Source organism: Theobroma cacao, chromosome 1 (genome assembly GCF_053813885.1).
Source record: "Theobroma cacao isolate CCN51 chromosome 1, ASM5381388v1, whole genome shotgun sequence".
NCBI classification, from domain to species: Eukaryota; Viridiplantae; Streptophyta; class Magnoliopsida; order Malvales; family Malvaceae; genus Theobroma; species Theobroma cacao.
In genome coordinates, this window is record NC_142639.1 from 6748324 (window position 1) to 6767973 (window position 19650).

The 19650-nt window shown below is 34.2% G+C and overlaps 1 protein-coding gene, 1 long non-coding RNA gene and 1 pseudogene across 2 annotated transcripts; 1 reads left to right on the forward strand and 2 right to left on the reverse strand.

Annotated features, from left to right (window-relative positions):
• Nucleotides 1-4234: 4234 nt before the first annotated feature.
• LOC18611764 (uncharacterized) lies at nucleotides 4235-7427 on the forward strand. The gene is made up of 2 exons (XR_001926308.2): nucleotides 4235-4597; nucleotides 6991-7427. It is a non-coding gene; the product is annotated as an uncharacterized LOC18611764 (long non-coding RNA).
• A 2256-nt stretch (nucleotides 7428-9683) lies between these two features.
• Nucleotides 9684-10733, reverse strand: LOC18611766 (RING/U-box superfamily protein). Its single transcript, XM_007048196.3, has one exon. The coding sequence runs from the start codon at nucleotides 10529-10531 to the stop codon at nucleotides 9869-9871; it is 663 nt and encodes a 220-aa protein (XP_007048258.1). The 5' UTR covers nucleotides 10532-10733; the 3' UTR covers nucleotides 9684-9868.
• A 4198-nt stretch (nucleotides 10734-14931) lies between these two features.
• LOC18611767 (RING-H2 finger protein ATL78 pseudogene) lies at nucleotides 14932-15631 on the reverse strand (annotated as a pseudogene).
• Nucleotides 15632-19650: the final 4019 nt, after the last annotated feature.

The following is a 19650-nucleotide window of genomic DNA, read 5'->3' on the forward strand; positions in this document are numbered from 1 at the left end:
ATCAATTCATTAAAAATAAATTAAAGCTTAAAATCATATTTAGAATATTTAATGAATTTTAGTAAGTATTATATTAATTATAAGAATATTTATAAACAAAGAATATTATATATAACTAAATTTTGATATTAAAAATTATTATTTATAATTGAGTTCGAGTAGTGAGTATCTTAAAATCACTATCCGATTTTCACTCAAATCTTGCTTGCACCCGATTATAAGTATCCTTATCTTACTTAATCGTGTCAAGTAATGCAAAGTATCTATTGATATCTCTATTCTTTATTAAGGTGGAAAAACTTATCAATTGAACCTTATTGGTATCAAAATATGTTTTGTTTTCAATCAAAAGTTAGTATTTCATTTATATCATACGCTAAAATAAATAAATAGCTGAGAATGCTAACATTTGGCTTTACTCGCTCGCGGGGAGGCAAATCCCCAAATCCCAAATGCACCTAAGAATTCTATAATTTGTGTGCTAGTGCTATCTTTGTTTCTTTACCTATTTTTTAAACATACAATTATTCCATTCTATTCTAAATTTATGATCCAACGATAACTCGTGTTATGTGCACGTGTCAGGGTTGTTCAAGTTTTTAAGCAGTATGATTTGTTTACGTTGTAGTAGTACTAGTTGAAATTGCATGGTTTAATATTTACCTATTATAATTAAATGCAGTGCATGACACATTTTTGGTTATTTTTTCGACTTACTCATTTACCCTTTTGGTGGACCTTCGAATAATTGGGCTAAAATTTCAAATTGCCTCCACTTCTTCCCGACGCCCGTAAAGAAATACTGAAATATTGAAGTTGAAAGGCAAAAGAAACATTTTCTCTTTTTATTAATTTAATTTAATTTATTATTCTTTCTTTTAATGCAAATTATAACAATATGGTCGCAAAATTTTTGAAATTGCGGATTAAACAGATATTATGGTTATGATTTTTTTATATATATTTTTCATAATAGAGTGAAAAAATAAAAGAAAAGAAAAGAGATTCCTTCATTATTTGCACCTGTGATTGATTACGGAGCAGGGTATGTCATAAAGCAAAACCTAAAAATGGATCATAAAATTTTCCCTTTTGCCTATAAACTTGCATGTGCTAACATGTGGCAAGTACAATCACATCTATCTAAATTTATCAATGAAGTTGGAAAAGCAGTTGCTAGGTTGGCACCTAAAATACCCAAAGGCATTTTAAGGAAGAAAATGAGGATAATCTAGCTACTAAATTATTGTTACACCTTAAAGTTTGGCCTTGGGGCTATATGCCACATTGTAAAGAGACACTCCTTCCATATAGATTAGCGAAAAAAGTGACGTTTCTTTTATGTAGCGGCACACCATAACTTGGGCCATCAAGCTTTCTTGATATGATACCGGATATATTACCATTTCTTTTAATATATTCTTCACATTACAATAATGTTGCACCTTTCATTTTGATTAATTCAATAACTTTGGTTATATCTTTGGGTAATACGTGTTAATAAGTTGCACATGCATTGTTGTATTTGCTTCCTCACCTTTCATCACGTTTTTTTTCTTTTTATAATTATTTTATTAAAAAAATTTATTTGCATACCCAAACAACTAGAATTTAACATTTCATTTTTTTAAAAATAACATGTCGAAATCTTAAGCGAAAGAGATAGAATTTACGAGATAAAAAAGTGTTATCTCTTTTTGTGTTATTCAAAATTATATATAATAAAAAAAGAAATATTCGTATTAATAAAAATATATATAGAAGATTCATTGTTTAGATTGTATGGTAACAAACAAAGTTTATATTGTGAACATTGAATCAGTGTAAAAGTAAATTCAAAGCAAAGAAATAATTATCATTTGAGGGTATATATGTTGTAATGGTATATGTAGCTACAAATGGTAGCCTAAAATCATTAATCTTTGCTTAGCTATTAAGAATAAGAAGAAGTCGCCTAGTTGGAGTAGTGTCCAAGTCAGAGTTGGTGGGAGAGCCATCACCAAAATATTACTAATAATAATAATAATAATAATAATAAAATCTAACAAATAATTCCCAAAAAAGAAAATTAATACGATGACAATGGAGTCATGTATGCAGATCCCATCCATGACTTAGCCGAAAGAGCAAAAACCAATGGCCATGTCGTCCTGATAATGACATGGCTGCCAATGCATTTAAATCTGTCTGATTGGACTCCACCTTCGAAAGAGCAGAGGAACACATCTTTCTCAATCAAAAGAGGAGTAGTGGGTAAAATGGCTGCCGTATTTAAATTTTGAAGGGAGAGGATGAGTGTACTCAGCCATACACCCTTTTTAAATTTTAAGGAGCAATAGTGGAACCCCGGTTACAGTTGGACAACCTCCAAACTGCACTTTCAATGAACTTCAAACTCCTATGTTTTAAACAAACCCATCCATTTCAATTTTGAATGAGAACAAAGCTTTTGGTTTTACATGAACTGCCCTTGTCCCTACTATCTATATACATTTATGGGACCACCCTGTTCTGTTGTCACTGCCTTTGATAAATTTATCTTGTCATTGGATTTGATGACAAATTGTGACCAGGGTTTGCGGATTTTTGGTTTGAATTTATATGAATTGTTTTGTTCATGGGATAGATTCTGACTTCTGACTTCAATTTTGTTACACACAAGTAGAGATTCAAAACCCTTTTTTTTTTTTTTTCATAAATCTGTAATTTAACTATTATTACCAATTATAAGTTTACTCAAAGTTTATATTGATTTTGTTTGATCTGTTTGTTTAGTTTATTTATTTATTGGTTTCATCTATTCAATGCAAATAAAAGTTATTTCATTGTAATTTTACTTGTAAATGCAAACTTATTAAAAAAAACTATTTGTCATATTATTTTTTAAATCAAATTTATTTTAAAGTTGTATATTTGATTTAATAATAAGTATATGTATTATTCATTCAAAAATTTGCATTCAAATTTTCTCTTTCTAAAATTGTATATGATAAAAATAAACATTCATTTTTAATGAACTATAGAAAAAGTTAGACCTGGAAATTTTGTATATAACGAGATAAGATGAAATAGAGTTAAGTTAGTTTGGATTTAAAATAATTATATTTTGTGTTTTAATTGTCTTAACACGATTAGGATACGAAAATTTTGTGTTTTAAATGTGTTACACTGATTTAACCTATTTAAAACATGTTTAATTAATTATATTATTATATATTCATATAATTCGTATCTATTTATTATTTGTTTAATTAATCTTATAAATGTGTCTACCTGACATGTTTATAACTCGATTATGACCCGTTTAAACTTTATATAAATACTTTCTTTTATAATAATTGATGATGGTGATGTTGGATTTTATTCTACTTTATGGATCTTATTGTTTTATGATTATTAATTTTAAATTTGAATAATGAAGTTTTATAATTCATTTGTAATTGTATACATTTAAATTTAATCATATTAATTGTTTTTAAAATTTTAATCATACTAATTGTTTAAATATATTATAAATCGTGTTGTGTCACATAAAATTTAACTTGATTTATTTAATAAATGTATTTAGCGTACTGTGTCGTATTACATGTTTAATAAATATATATGTATTTGTATTTAAGATTTTGACATATTTAATTAATCATATCATATTCCTGATTTCTTATACAATTGTTGATACTTGAACTCGGTTAAATACATGAATATGAATAATCAACTCTAAGAAAAATTACAAGACATGTGAATATGAATAGTCAACTCTAAGAAAAACAATGGACAACTATTTTATAGAAATCTCTTTCATTTTTTTTTATTAATTTGAAAATTGGAAATAACACAGATTGATTCTATGTCAAGTTATATGTCACAAATCACAATTATCACTTGCCAAAAACGTATGCCATATTTGTTTTAAATTTTTTTCAAGGATATACATAGCAATTAAAAAGTAAAGCAAGGCTTGTGTTTTAAAATTTTAAATTAAGGGAAAAGTTAAAGAAAAATACTATGAGAATCTAAACCTTAATTTATGTTTTTTCTTGTCCATGTTAAAATAATGTTTCATTTTTAATAGTTTTCATAATTTTTATGCAAAGAGTGATAATAATACTATTTCTTTTTTTGTTTTCCACCAAAAAACAATATTTTTATTTTTATAATAACAATCTTAACACGGAATATGCCTAAACCTTTTCGGGCTGAAAGCCTAAAGAGCTGGGCTGCACTTACTAAAAATAGAAGTAAAAAAAATGGCCAGGAAGAAGGCCTTTTTGTAAAGCCCCTGCTGCTAAGATAAATAGAGAGTTGCGATCCTCATTTTTCAGAAGGGGGGCGAGGGTGTTGGCCTCCGCTTTGGGTGAGAGATGCGAAGAGAAAGAAAGAGAAGTTATACACTGGAAGCGGCCAGAAAAATGTGGATGAAGAAATATCTGAGGGGACCCTGATGTCCGAATTTCTCAATGAATAATAGTTTTCAATCTGAATTTCGAGGGCTGCTCGTGTTTCTTCTTCGATTTCTCTCCATCTCTCAATCCACGTGGCCTTCTCTCAATTCCTCCTTCCTGGACCTTGTGATGTTTGCTTTTTAACAGCTCTGAAGGTTCATTGTTCTCTTTTTTTATCCTCTTTCTGATTCCCTTGCTGTTTTTTTTTTGTTAATTTTCTATTTCATTGTTAATGTCTAATTTTTTTTTTTTGGGGGGGGCGGGGTTGGGGTGTTTTAATCTTACGGGATTTGCTTTATTTCCTTTTTTAGCTATTTCTGGGTTAATGCCTTAATAGGTTTTTCCCATGTGATTGTTGAAAACTAGAAACAATTAGCTTTTGGGGCCAAACGAATACTATATAAAGTATGTAATGTTAGCTTTTGGGGCTAAACTTGTGAGTGTTGTTCCTTTAGAGAAACGAAACCATCAAGTATGTAATGTTGTAAGTTAGAATTTGCAACCTTTTAAGTTGGTTTAGTATTTCAAACTACAAGAAGAACAAGACCAGAAATTTTATGAATGTTATAGTATAATGTAATGTATATACACATATATAACATTTTCAAAAATTTTTGAGGGAGCTATGGCCTGAGCCCTGATGGCCCTTCAATTGATCTGTCCCTGATAATAGGAACCCTTTCATACCTTAGGCTAGATGCTATAATTCATGTAACATATGACTCCCACGAACACATTAAGTTCATAGTTTTAGGGAAAACTTTCTAGCTAGACAAACAAATTGTTCCAAACATTTGGAGGGAGATGTCCCAATGATTTGGAAATTAAGGATAATATCGTCAAAAGATTCATGCAGTGATTCCTAGCAAGTTAATATAGCAACTTCCTCATCTGGGAAGTAAACAATAAATGAAGATTAGTTTTTTTGCGAGTTACCTTGAATTAAAGTGAGAAGAGAGACTAGTGTTATCCAACACAAATGCAAAATCCTTACACAATTCAACCAGTGTTTTTAAGACACCAAACTGATATAATGTAAACTAACCAAGATAAAATAGAAGCAAATAATCTTAGTTCAAAGTTAGGTTGAAATTTCTTCCATAGACAAATGTGGTTATATATTCTCAGGGATCGTGGGGACAATGGCACCCGCAAAGTTTGAATACCCTATACAAGTGGGCTTTGAGATGCAAATATGTTGGTTTTGTTAATTTTCTTTGTGGTGCTCTTTCTTTGTGGGCACATGGACTAAAAGTAAATTGTATTTGAGAGTGGTTAAATCACAAATATTTGTTTATTTGACTTTACTCATTAATATGCAATTGCAATTGGAATGTCACAAGCATGCACATTTAACTAAAAACCAAATTGGTTTGGTTTTCTCACCAAGACACCGATTCAATTGCAATTGGAATGTCTCAACTCACAAGCAAGCACTTTTAACTCTTCAATCCTACACACCAAAGATCCAAAACAATTACTGTGATCAATTTAAAAATTTCACGGTCTATGGTTGAGGCTACTATGTAAAGAGTTGGAAAAACTCCAAATTTATGATTTCTAAGGCTTAAAAGTCTACTTTACTGTTCTAAGGTATTTTTTTATTGACATTATATTGTTTATCATTTTATTTGAATATATATATATATATATATTTAAATTTTAGTCTCAAACTATTGAATCTGAAAGCATAGTAGTGTGCAAAAGAAATCAAGAAAATCCCTCCCTAATTCATTGAAAGATTGTGTAAATGCTACTAATTTCTAGGTCTTTTTCAAATTTATTGATTTGTTTATATTTTACTTTTACAGCTTTGGAGGTTCTCATGGTAATATTTTTGTTTTATTATTGAAAAGTTGTATTATGTTCTTGTAACTTCATAATATGAATTTATGTTGTGTACTTTTTTGGTTTGTCTTTCTTCATTGTTTTAATCTTTCATTTTGCATTTTTTGTTGAAAAGGTTTAGCAATATATAATAATTTAAAAAATTTACATTGGAAGTGTAGTGGCATATTGCAAATTTATTTATTAAGAGTGTGGCATGAGGATGATTCTCGAATGGACAATTTTCGATGTTATATGGTGTGGGGGCTGGAGCTGCTACAATTGCATTAGCGGGAGCTGCTGTCCTGGCTTGGCATTGTCGTTAGTTCATTGATTTATTCTGTAGCACAAGATTAACAGAAGCCACTGCTCTGCCCTAATGAGGATCTTCTTTATATTTATTTTGACAACAATTCAGATTAATAAACTTCTTAAACTTCAGGGTTCTTTTTTAGTGGTTGGGGGGGGGGGGGGGGGGGGGGGGGGGAGGAGGGGGGAGGGGGGAGGGGAGGGAGGCAGGGTTGGACTGGGAAATCCCAATTTAACTTAAATGGTTGCAAGTTTTGTTGTACAATATTACATACTTGAGGATTTTTTTTCTCTAAAAGAAAGTGGTCACAATTTTAGATAAGTTAGTCCAGTTAATGTTTTTTGTTTCTACATCATTATGTGTTTATTCACGAGTTGACAAAAACTTATGCATTTGTGAATTTGTTATTAGATGTTAAGCTGTGGCATTGCATGTGTTTCTATCAAGGCTGATAATTACCAACTTCAGGGCCAGGGTGCAATTCAAGATTTTGATGAATTGCTTGCTGACTATCTGAGTTGACAAATTGTTTGTATGCTCAAAATCTACCATGGACTTCACCTTATCGGATCTCCACTCTAGCTTGAGCTTTCAGCTTCCTACTAGTTTGTGCGACTGTGTGCAACATTTTGTATTTTGGGTTCTCTATTGTTTTTTGTACGCAGGGAAAAAGAATTTGGAAAACATTTCTCTAATTGTAATTGTGTTGGTATATCTTGTGTGTTCATCGTCGCAATGGATTGTGTATCTGCATCTGCATGCCGAAGCTTTGTTTAAATATGAAGTGGAAGCAATGTAAGAGTTCTTTTCTGAAAATATTAATCTTGAAAGCATTATTTTAGTAGTAATTCCTTTGGTGTCTCTTTTTTGTTCATTTGATGCAATACATTTGTGTACTTATGCCTGCGTGCCTAAATTGAGCGTGTAAATCTAGAGTGTAGAGTTATGGTTACGATGCTTGAAGCTGTAGCCTGATGGAGCTGCAGTGGAAGCAAGAAAAGGAATCAATTGCACAATTATCTACATCTCCGCCCACTCTTTACCTAGATTTTCCTCTTAGTACAAATGTGGAAGAAATACATAGTTCTGCTTATATAATGATGGAAATTAGTTTGATAAATACTGTAGTTTATGGAGCCTAATTGGCCTGGAGAATCTGTGTGCCTTGTCACTGTTACTTTTCAATACGTATTCTTTCTGTGAAATGGCAGTTGGACAGAAAGAATGCCATTTCACAGAAAGAATGGTACAAGCAGATGTGTCAACTGGACATTCATGGAGTGTCCAATATGCATCAGAGGAGACCTGGGAAAGAGTCCGAACAATGCATCTTTAAGGAATTTGGACAAAGTTGAGAAATGCAATGTACCTACCTAATGATTGACTAACACGGCATGGTGCCGTGTAGATATGTAGATAATGAAGCTTTTTCTTTTAATCAGTTTGCTATCACATTTTGCTTTTTCAGTTGGGATGATGTTCAACGTGATAATTAGCACATACAGCTGTTCCTATACGGTGATACCTTGATTGCTATGAATCCTTAGGGTATTGGAGCACCATTTTTCTTGGTAGTTTGGACCCACAATGTGGTTATAACAACAATTGATTTCCCTAATTCATTAGGATCTCCTCCTAAGCTGGAGTTCTGGTGGTATTGGTGATATAGATTTTACATTAAGCTTTGCTCACAGCCACATTAAAGTCATAATAAGAACCTTCAGTATATTTTGCCATCCATGGCCCACCCTCTGAAACCGCAATTAGTGCCAGTAAGCCTAGCCAAATCAAATTTTGGCGGCCGGCCTAGTGTTGTTATTAGTCAGCTCCCGCTATGTGAGAACTATGAAACAAGTTCCCCCTTTTGGTACAATTTCATACTGATTTGAAAGTACATTAGTGGATTCACCTTCAGCATCCATTGATTTAATGCTCTGTTATTGGTTCAAGATATTGTGTTTTGAATGTGGTTTCTTTCTTTTTCAACCTAGGCCACCTCTGGATCTCCATGGCGATTGGCAAGTGTGTATCCTCTCTTTGCATTGTGTTTGAAACAAGTCAAATTTCACTGCACATGTCCCGAATCATCTTTTTGGGATTTGCTTGAGATGGCATTATCTCAATAATATTCTAGTGATAGCTTGTTTTTGTTTTTTGTGAAAAGCGATAGCTTTATTTTGTTAATATCATATTCTAGTAATTAATTCAAAAAAAAAAATGTTCATCTGATTGTCACACTCTAATTACCCACAATTAAATGACATGAACACAATAAATAACAAATTCATGAGTATGAATTTCTTGTGAGTACTAATCAGATACTTAAATATTCCTTTTAGTTAATATTGTTCACAATAAATAAATGTTCATGTATTTGTTATTTATTATGTATACGTCATTTGTAAGTAGCCAGATCGTCCAATTGACAGACAAAATAGCATTTTTTTAGAAGAAAGATGTTGCAGACCCATCATTTTGTACTCTTATTTTTTTTTGAAAGATCGTAGTTTCATTGCAAAGAAAGGTGGAATAATCCCTTTCAAAAATACATCAGTAAAGGACCAGTGATTTGTGGGCTATACCTGGGCACAAAAAGCAGGTATAATCTCCAAATCTTAACCATATCAACCCAGAAAAATTTGCTATACAAAAATCTGACACTATACACTTCCCATGACTGATACATGCACAGTCCTGCCAATACACAAAGACATCAAGTCCTGGCAGTAGAACAAAATAGAACCCGACCCTTCCTACCCTTAAACCACAAAAAAGTTTTCCGATGGTAATGGTCTTTATGATGTAGTACTACTACTAGTAGTATTATATTTGAAGCTGGTTTGAAAGGCACTTATTAAAATGTGGCCATTTCTTTTATTTTCATATTAAAATGAAGTTTGTGGTCTTGCTGGTGTAAGTGATCTTCGTTTTCAGTTTGGTACAGTCAGCTCCCACAACTCTTTGACTTGCTTCGTCCTTTGTTTCTTCAGCTGATTAGTTCAAGAGAAATTCTACTAAGTTGCTTGGTCCTTCTTGTCTAATACTTTGCAGCGACTTCCATTTTAAGTTATGAACACTTTTTCCTATGGAGGGTAGAAAAATGATTACGGAGGTAACAAATTTTAAACTGTGCACAAAATTTACAACTAGCTTTACACTTGTTTTGAATGGTATTCTGGCTCCTGACCTTTCCATATCAAGTGGAGGCCTTCTAGTGCCAATCTTCATGGAACAGGGCTGAATTCCGGCTAGCATGTGATACAATAAACCAAAAATCGACTAAGCTAATTCACCTATAGCTATGTATCAAACCTTCAGGATCTACCGGTGCGATGGTCACAATGGTTTCTTGCACTGGAGGAGGTCCTGATGAGCTTGCCTGGCTACACCCAACAATCTTTTGGCATGTCTCTAAGAGGCAGTGCCTGCATTTAGGGCAAGATGAGTGGGAGCTCAGCCATTTATCAATGCACCGGACGTGGAATCCATGGTTGCACTTTGGTAGAAGCCGCACACGGTCGCCAGGGGTGAAGTCTGATAGACATATGATACACTCTGTGTCCAAGCCAGGGAGCTTCAAGTCAGCAGAGTAGTTCACTGTTGGAAAGGTCTTCAAGGCTTTTCGCTTGACCCCTGTGTTAGCTAACCGGGCTGAGGTGCTTGCTCCGGACTCTGAGGCTACTAAACCTGTGCATCTCAATGCACACCTAATGATGGAATTCAGTCCTAGTGAGCAAATTAGGGCACACAAGAGGACTGACAGAACCATAACAACATTTGCATCGAAGCTGTTATTACCGGTGTAAGGATCTGATGAATTGTGGTTGTTTTCAGGGCTTGCTGGAGCTGCTGTAGTTGGTGTTTCAAAAGGTGGGGTATGCAGCAGCAACCTTCTAGAGTGGAATTCTCCAAGCAAATGTTGTAGAAGTTGAGTGGATATGGAAATGGACATAGTTAGGCAGGGTGAGTTCAGACGTTCAAATACTACTTCTTGCAGGTAGTTGTAAAAGGGGATTTATATATAGGGAAAGGTAGGGATTGGAATTTGTATTTTGAGTCCTATGATAAGGTTTTTTCCTTTTTTTTAATATATTTTTTGTTGAATTTATGAATTATGTTGGGAATATTCTGAGGGTTTAGACCATAGTAGGGGCTCTATCTTTTATTTTATGGAGAATTATAAACCATATGGTTACTCCACTTGACTTTATGAAGTTCACGAAGCTTTCTTATCAAATAGGATCCACCCACCTTCTGCTGCAAAGAAAGTGCCACGTGGCAATTGCCTTTCATGATAATATCTTGAAATGGCCTGATGGACCCAGTCCAGCAGAAGCCAGGAAGGAGCCATGAACCTTTCCAGTCTTGAGATTAGTAGGGCCATACATGTCTCATGTTGATTCAACAGTCAAGTGGGCATTTAAGCTTTGTCAGGATAGAGATTATAATTTTTTTTTAATAAAATCATGTTCCAATGTACTAAGCGATATAGACGCCAAAATTTTTTCGAGTCAGACTCAACTCAAGTCTATAATCCTTGTGTTCAGCTTAAAACACATGTAGCCACCCACTAGTAAAGGAGGCAGCCATGTATCTATTCTGTATGTGTTTTTCTTCCATCCCTTGGCCCCTGACCTTTCTTTTTCCTCCATTTCCCATTTGGTGCTTGTCTCACTTATTGACACATATAAGAAACTGCTGAATTTTGACTAGCGTTGAGGTCAGAATTTGTTGTGCCTATCTTTGATGGTGAATGAATGAGAAAGCCCCAATAGAAATCAAACTATACATAACAAATAGAATGGTTATCACGTCAAATAACTGTTGTTTTTTCGTTTTTCTAGAATTATGTAGAAGGTTTCGCATTAACTTGCCGAGGTGCTGTTAATAATGATGGAGATAACCAAAAGAGATAAACAAGACACCACTGAGTCGCACTGGTTTTGGAATACGGGCGCTTCTCTCACCCTGTGAGCCACTCCTCAATGCAATAACTACTCCTTTTGTTCATCAGTGTCATTTTCATTACTAGTTGTATTCACTGTTGCTTTCTTATCACACCAGTGTTTAGAGATTTGGTATCTGTACGGAGCGTCTTCAATAGCCTATCATTAGCCATCTCATCAAAATTTGATAGGCAAATGGGACCCCTTAAGATTCTTTCTTCCTTTCTTTTTTCCCTTTGATAAGCTGTTATCTTTCTGCTGTGCAAGTGGCTGATTACAATCTAACAGAATCCTATATATAACTCCTTGTGGCTCCAAACTGAGGCAAAATTCTTCAGGGGATCTTGGGTGAATCCTTTGGTAATATTAAAAATCAAGTTGCTACTCCGTGGAATGGATGAAAAGTTGGCAGGTTAACACCTTGCGTATTTGAATATGCTATGCTTTCATAATCCTTCCTTTTCCTCCTTAAGTTGTTAGGTTAGAGATTAATTCTACGATTTTAAAGTGCTTTAGTTACTTCAGCTTGGAAAAATATCTGTCGGGTTAATTGCCTTATAAATTATATGTATGAAATTTTGGTATTTGGTTAAATGTTAGGTACATGTACTTTCATGTTCATGAAAGTTAGGTGAGGGAATGTGTTCTTTTTTCCATCTACGTATCTCTGTGACTGTGAGAGATGAGAGGACAGTGATAGGCTAATCTTAAATGAACTATATATCTTTTAGTGGAAGTGTTAAATTATTATCTCTAGTTATTGTTATGGGCTTCCTGATAATGGCGTGGAGAACAATGTTGAGAAGTGGTGTTCTACAAGCAAATTTGTAGTTTTATGCTCTTAAAACAGTAGTTATAATAATCTATACCATGATTTGGAGGTCAAAGCATTACAGGCATGCATGCTCCAATGATATGTGATTAGTAGCTTCTTAATAGTAATCTCACATGGAATTCCATAGCAGATTGAAAGGTACTGGCTAGCTAGCTAGCTAGAGTCTAATTAAGACTAAACTAATGATCTTACGTCTAATCCTGAAATTAATCCCATTGCACATATAATCTGAAATAGAAAAGATGCTATAAATCATGGATTCCAATCATGAAACAGCATATACGGAATTGTTCCACTTGCTCAAACTCCTGTCATCTGCTGATAAGCGGAAAGTAAAAGGTAGGAAAGGGATATTAACAAAATCTTAGGGTGTACAGTGTCCAAAGTATAAAGGGCAAAAAGATGCAATGGCATGAAGCTTTTGAGGGCGACAAACCCTTGCATTCTTTTCTTTACAATGAGCACGCTGTCCCAAAATAAAGGAAATATAAATAAACCATGTGAAAGGCACGATCCAATCGTTGTGGAAAGGACACTAAAATGCAAACCAAAAAGTTCGATTAAAATCGAAATTTAAAGAAAAAGGAAAGCAATGAAGAAGACTTGTGGAAGTTCGCATTAAGTTGCCTTTTGTACGCCACCTTCTATGTGCATTTTTCTTCAGTTTGGAGTGTATTCCACGTACGTGCTCTTTGGCCTAGCCTCCTGGCCAGCACCTTGTTACTAGTTTTAACTGACACAGCTGCTAAAACTATATCTAATTTAGAGTTTCTAGAACGATTCAACCACAGCCATGCATGGCAGCCCCAACTAAGAGTGGAAATAATCAACTTTGAAGTTATAAAGTGATTAAGTATTGCATAGAAATTAATGAGTTAAATCAAATAAATGAATCAATAAACAAACCAACATAAAGTTAGACGATAATTCAGCATGTGCATTAATCAACATTTGCACAACTTTTTAACCTGAAATGTTTTAGAAGAAAAGGCAGCAGACATATTATTTTATGATTTTTACCAAAAATTACAAAAAAATTCTTGGTTTATGGTGTTGTAAATGTGGTGGGTTCATCTTGAGATTCTGTGAGGTGGGACTATGATTTTCTTATTACCTAGGAACACACAGACTATGATTGTCTCTGAAGCGGCACCATCTTAAGTACTTCCAAGTGTAAATTTGTTGTCCACAATTCGTTTTGCGTCTACAACGTTTCTGAACTCAACTGCAATTTCTAATCAAAGTTAACATGTTCTGTATTATCTCTAGGTATTAGTTAGATAATAGGGTATCTTGATAAATGGGATTTATATACTGTCTATTAGGATAATTAGTATTTATTTATTATTCGTTTTAAAGTTGGTGCATATCAGTTGATATCACAGCTAGCAGGTGAGATGTTGAATCACGAACTATGTGCTTTCATGATGTTGCGCCTAAAGCAAATGAGCTCTTTCTTTGTTAAGGGCTGAAGTTGTCCCTCTTCCTCGTCCAGTCAAACCTCGAAGGTTCCATTCAAAAAACCTATGATCCTTACGGTTTGAAAATATGAACACCTATATGATTGGACACTCGTACAACTACTTTTTTCCTCTCGTAGAATTGCCTAGGATCCTGCAATTGAAACAATGGCAAGCTAGTTAAATCCTTATTCATGTTCTCCATGTGTTCAACTGATTCTAAGTGAAGATGACCTTCTTGTGCTTCTTGAGTCAATAAGGAATCGTTCATCGTTTCATATTGATCATCAAATTTTTGGAAAGAGCCCGTTTACTCTAGGGGTAACATCATGGAAGCACACGACGTTTGTCATACAACACTTTCTAACATCTTGACCTGCTTTGATAACCAACTAAAACAAAATGGAAATGAGTCTTTTTGAACTAAATTCAACTTGCAAACTCTAAGAGTCCAGTTTATAAAGAGCTAATACCCTTCAGAATTATACAATAAATTGGAATCGAACGGATTCGGGTTGTCCAAATGCAACGAACTGTTTTGTCGGTAATGCCCTCTGGAAAAGTGGGGAACAAAGATAAAGCTCGGGTTGCCTTTATTGCTTTTGCTATATATTGTTTCTTAACAGAGTAAAGTGCTTCTAAACTATTTTTGTTGGTTGATGGAGTATTCGTGGTTTTATTTTTGAATTCTGGTCACGTTTTGCATTTTCCTTGTGCAAGATTGATCGTACAATTGGTTGGATTTTTTGATCCAGTTAGAGGATTTTGCTACATTAACTTCTCAAGAATTTTCAATTCAATGAACACTTTGTTGCTTCGACAAGGCAATTTCTTGATTAGAAAAATTCTCGTGTATCTTTAGCAAACTGATATACCAGACACAAGATTGCATAATTGCACTATGTGGCTGCAGCTTTGCTTTAAGTGGTCGAGTTCTGACCCTACCATGTATGAATTTTAATGAAGGTTGGGAATTTCAATGTTAAATAGCTTTAATCATGATTTTAATGATTATTAGTAATCACTGTGAAAAAATGGCTTTGAAATCTAATTTCTATTCAGTGAGCAGACAAGAAAGTTTGATTGTTGAAATGTCCTTATATGAGTAGATTACACGAAAGCCTGCCAAGTTTATCCCTGTGATTATGCCTTAAATGTTTACAAATTTCTAGTTCTCTACCATGTGCCTGCTTTCCTGCACTGGGAGAGGATGTTCCAATGAGTCTGCCTGGCTGCAGTTAACAGTCTTTTGATCTGTTTCAGTCAGGCAGTGCCTGCATGTAGGGCATGAAGAATGCGCGCTAAGCCATTGATCGATACAATGAGTATGAAATCCGTGGTTGCACTTTGGCAAAATCCGCAAACGCTCCTCAGCGGCAAATTCTGACAAGCATATAACACAAGCTGTGTCTAAGCCTGGTAGTTTCAACTCGGATGTGTATTTTACAGTTGGGAAGGCCTTTAAGGCTTTCTGCTCAACTCCTGCATTTGCTAACTTTGATGGAGGGTTCGCATCAGGTTCAGCAGCAACTAAACTTGAACATTTAAGTGCACACTTGACAATACAGAACAACCCCAAAGAGGAAATCAAACTGCATATGAGGATTGATATCACAATGAGGACATTTGTATCGAAGTTGTTAGTGATGGCATAACTGTTTTCTGGTGCTGGCGAAATTGTTGGGGCTTCTGTTTGGTAAAGAGAGGAATATAGGAGAAATTTTCTTGGGTGAAAGTTTTCAAGTAAATCTTGGGAGAATTGGGTGGGCTTTGAAGAAGTTGACATATTTTCGAAGTGTTTTAGTTCTTCTGATGGCTGCACTACTTGATCTAGGAGTTGGTTTCATTGAAGAATTATATATACATGAAAAAGTTACACTGAAAAGGTGTGTCAGAGCCTTATAATATAAAATTATGTTAAAGCAGCCAGCTTGCCAAGTATATATGAGAATATTTCTTGAGGGTGTTGAGGGTAATTAAACCACTCCAAGATTTTATTTAGGACTAAGACAAGTTTGATCCTCAGTAATTAAGCCTTTTATAGCTCAACATATAATCTTCTAATTGGAAAGGGCAATTAATCTATCAGCAGAGCAAAAGGAGCTATGTGGCAGTTTCCATCCATTGTTCCCATCCATGGAATTAGCTCAACTAGGTAGCCACTAGCCAGTCATCTGGGAATGGAGATTAACTGATAAACCTTTGCCACACTAAAGATGACTTTAGAAACTCGAGCACACAAGAGGACAGATTTTCAATTTCTTTATCATGCCTTCTCTATTGAATTGTTGAATAATCTTGTTAAACTGATATAGGTCAAAGTTTTCTCTGAGCCTGGATTTTCTAATTTTGTAGAGTTATCTGATAAAACCGGTTCAGCTATTAAGGGTATGAACTCTATGCTAGCTGTACCATGAACATAAATATTATGTTGTCTGTCTGTCCAAGTATGGATTTCCAATCTGCAAATTAATCTTCACTGCTGTTATTACAATTATCTGTAGACATAGGGAACTCCGGAATCCGTGGAACAAGGTATGTTAATTAACCTGATGACACCTTAGCACCAAGCACGATGTTAAAAATTATTTTGAATTCGTTTAAGGATCACGATAGGGACAGTAGTGGAGTTGGTTTCTAGCCAGCAAATTAGCTGTTTGGAGAAATAATTTGCAGCTCTTACATAGTTGTTCGATCAACTTGTATGCTGTTATGCAGGACAGGCTTGCAACCATAAATTAACAAATGTTTCACAATAAAATTAGCTCAGCAGTCCTGTCTTTAAGGGATAGGCCAATGATGTTCCTATATTGGAATGCAAGTTGATTTTGGCTATGGTTAATTCGTCTTAGCAGTCAAAGTAATACTAATAACTTGCACTTTATATTATTTTTTTGGTGGATCATCAGCAATCTACAGCCAAATCACTCTTGCTGGCATTAGATAAGATATTGGTTTCTAGAACCCATGCTCTTTAATTTGTGTATTTTGCTATGAGATCAGGTCATTGGCTTCCTGCCATACAAGTAGTCTGATTTTTAATACTTCAGAATCTATCTGGATACTGCACTTAATACTTCAGAACCACCAATTGAATGTAAAGTACTTTATACACAGGGAAATATTATAGATTTTTGACAAAAGTTGTTAGAAGAAATGTGCGGGGGATACTTCTTTTTTACTTTTCTACTATGTTTCATATAAAACTGATAGATCAGGGATAGGCTAATCCTAGAGGGAAGCACTTGTTTTTGTTTTGTACTAGATGTACCACTAAATGAATCCATATCCTCTGGGTTGGATTGCACAGAGGTTGGGCAAAACAAGAGAGACAAGATGGAAAATCAGGTTTTTGTTCAGAAATTAGTAAACAAATACTACAACGTGTTACACACAAGCTATTTTTTATAATGTTTTTGTAAGTATGGTGTAGATACTTAATTTTGATTAATACCTATTTTCTAAAGAATTATATTGCAACATAATATTGTATAGAGAACAATTAGAACAAGTGAAGTGCTACTTCACGCAGAATAACTGGAATAAGTGAAGCGCTACTTTACGCAGAATAACTAGAATAAGTGAAGTATTACTTAAAGCAAAACAATTAGAATAAGTAAAGCATTACTCCATATTAAACAACTAATACAAATAGAACAACTATTTCGAATAAAATAACCACTTCACTTGGATGACAATGAAAACAATTCGGAATAAGTGGCATGGTTCATGGGTTATTTTCGTCTTGAAATATTCTGAGGAGTTTGGCTTGGTGGCTTAGATATGGAGGTAGTTAAAAGATCTTCTTCTTAATCTTTTCTTGAAGTACAAGTGTTTTATCCTCTTACCTTGTTTTCGTGTACCTATTCATGTACATCTTTTTCTCTTGTACCTATTCTCCTATAGCTTTTTTCTTGTACCTATTCTTGTACACATCTTTTCTATTACTTTTTACTTGAGAATAAGTCTTGTTACATCCAATTACAGTAACGGTTACTCACATTAATGTTATTCATAATAATGTCATTCATTAAGCACATTAAAGTCTATTTTTGAGTAACCGTCACTTTTACCACTATATATAAAGCCTCATAATTCATTTAAGAGGACTTTTCTCTCTCCTTTCGAGCTAACACATTCTCAACTTGAGAGCTTCTCTCTCTAAATGCTCTCTTTAATTATCTTCTACTCTCTAATTTTTTTCTTATTGTCTTCCACTTGTCACAACACTCAATACTTTAAGAATTGCTCCAATCTTTCTCTCTTCCGCCTCGGTATATCTTTTTATTTGTTTGCAACACTTCTTCTCCCTATCACAAGAACCCTTTTACATATGGTTAGGAGTTTACAAGTGGGAATTAAGTACTAGCTGAAAGCTGAAGTGATGCTGTTATTTGCTGAGCAAACTTTGTAGTAGATTATTCAGTACAAGTGGCCGTTAACTTTCTATATGAAAAGACACCACTCTATGGTTGTACTAGGTTCTTCTCATCTGCTAATTAGCACAAAGGTCAAGTAATGCTGGGTACTTGAACCGCACTCATCCAAGTATTTGGTGATCAAGTTACACACAATCCGAAATCGTCAAAGTGAATAAGATGGGGAGCATACCTTGAGGGCAAGTTATTGTTTTACTCTATGAACTTGGGTAACATTGGATTTGATTCAAAAAATATTCCTTATGGAACATGTTTGTCAATGAGAACCATTTTCCCTTGCAATGTGCTGAATGTAAACAAATTCTGATGTATGTGGCACTGATCTCAGCATTAGCTTTTTTTTTTTTTTTAGAAAACAGTGGTTTGAAGTTTGAGGAGGATTTGTTTGCAGGTCTTGGAACTTGCTTGATATGGTGTTAGTTTTTTATTTAAACAATGCACATGAGGAGCCAAGTTTCAAAGGGATCCAAGAGAAGGGCCCCATAGGTCTCGTTTGAAAGATGTAAAAAGGAACAAATGAACAGGATAGAGCATGCTTTTTTTTTTTTTTCTATTTTTTTATTATTAATAAAAGCAATGAGTGGGGTAATATGAATTGAACAAATGCTGGAAAGATATATATATATATATATATGCATAAACAGCATAATAAAAGGCAGAAAGTTGCTTTGAGAATTAGAACCCCGCTCCAATATCCATTATCATGCACGTGGGCTCAGTGAAATTTCAGATCTCTTTTGCTCTTAATTAATTGACTTCCTTTGTTGTTTGTACTCATTCACAACCAAGAATATGGTCCGAATGAGGCGATAAAATTTGCAGTGGAGGTGGTGCCAAATACGATTCTTCCAGACAGCTTAACTTCAAATGATTTCAATTGGCAAATTGATATTAAAAAAATTTTGAGATAAACTAAAATAACAAGTGCCACATCATCTTACTCTTATCTCTCTTTTGAATTTGTCTCGAATGGCTCAAGATAAAGTATGATGAGGTCTCCATAATACGGTTAAAGTTGGGTGTTTGCTTTCCCTTTTGCTTGTCTGTTGGTGCCTTTCTTATCAGGCATCTCTAACTACCCTTTTGCACTAATAGCAGAGAGTGAACCCGCTTTTTAACTTTACACATTGATCAACTTTCAATTATCCATGTGTTTCTTAACGGAATTTTGACGGGGGAAAAGATTGACTGCAGTAAAACATAGTCCCACTTGAAGCAGTTCATCATTCAAGTAGGAGACAACAAAATATCTTAAAGAGTCAGGTGATCATTACACTAGAACAGCTGAAGGGAATCTGAGGAAGATCCTTTCATTGCATTTTAAAATTTATTAACACTACACCCCATTGGCTCAATGAAATCATCTTCATAATGGAACTGATAATTGTGAC

What these genes read in the sequence shown, in the direction of transcription:
- LOC18611766 (XM_007048196.3), bottom strand. Translation starts at nt 10,531, where the DNA reads ATGTCCATTTCCATATCCACTCAACTTCTACAACATTTGCTTGGAGAA.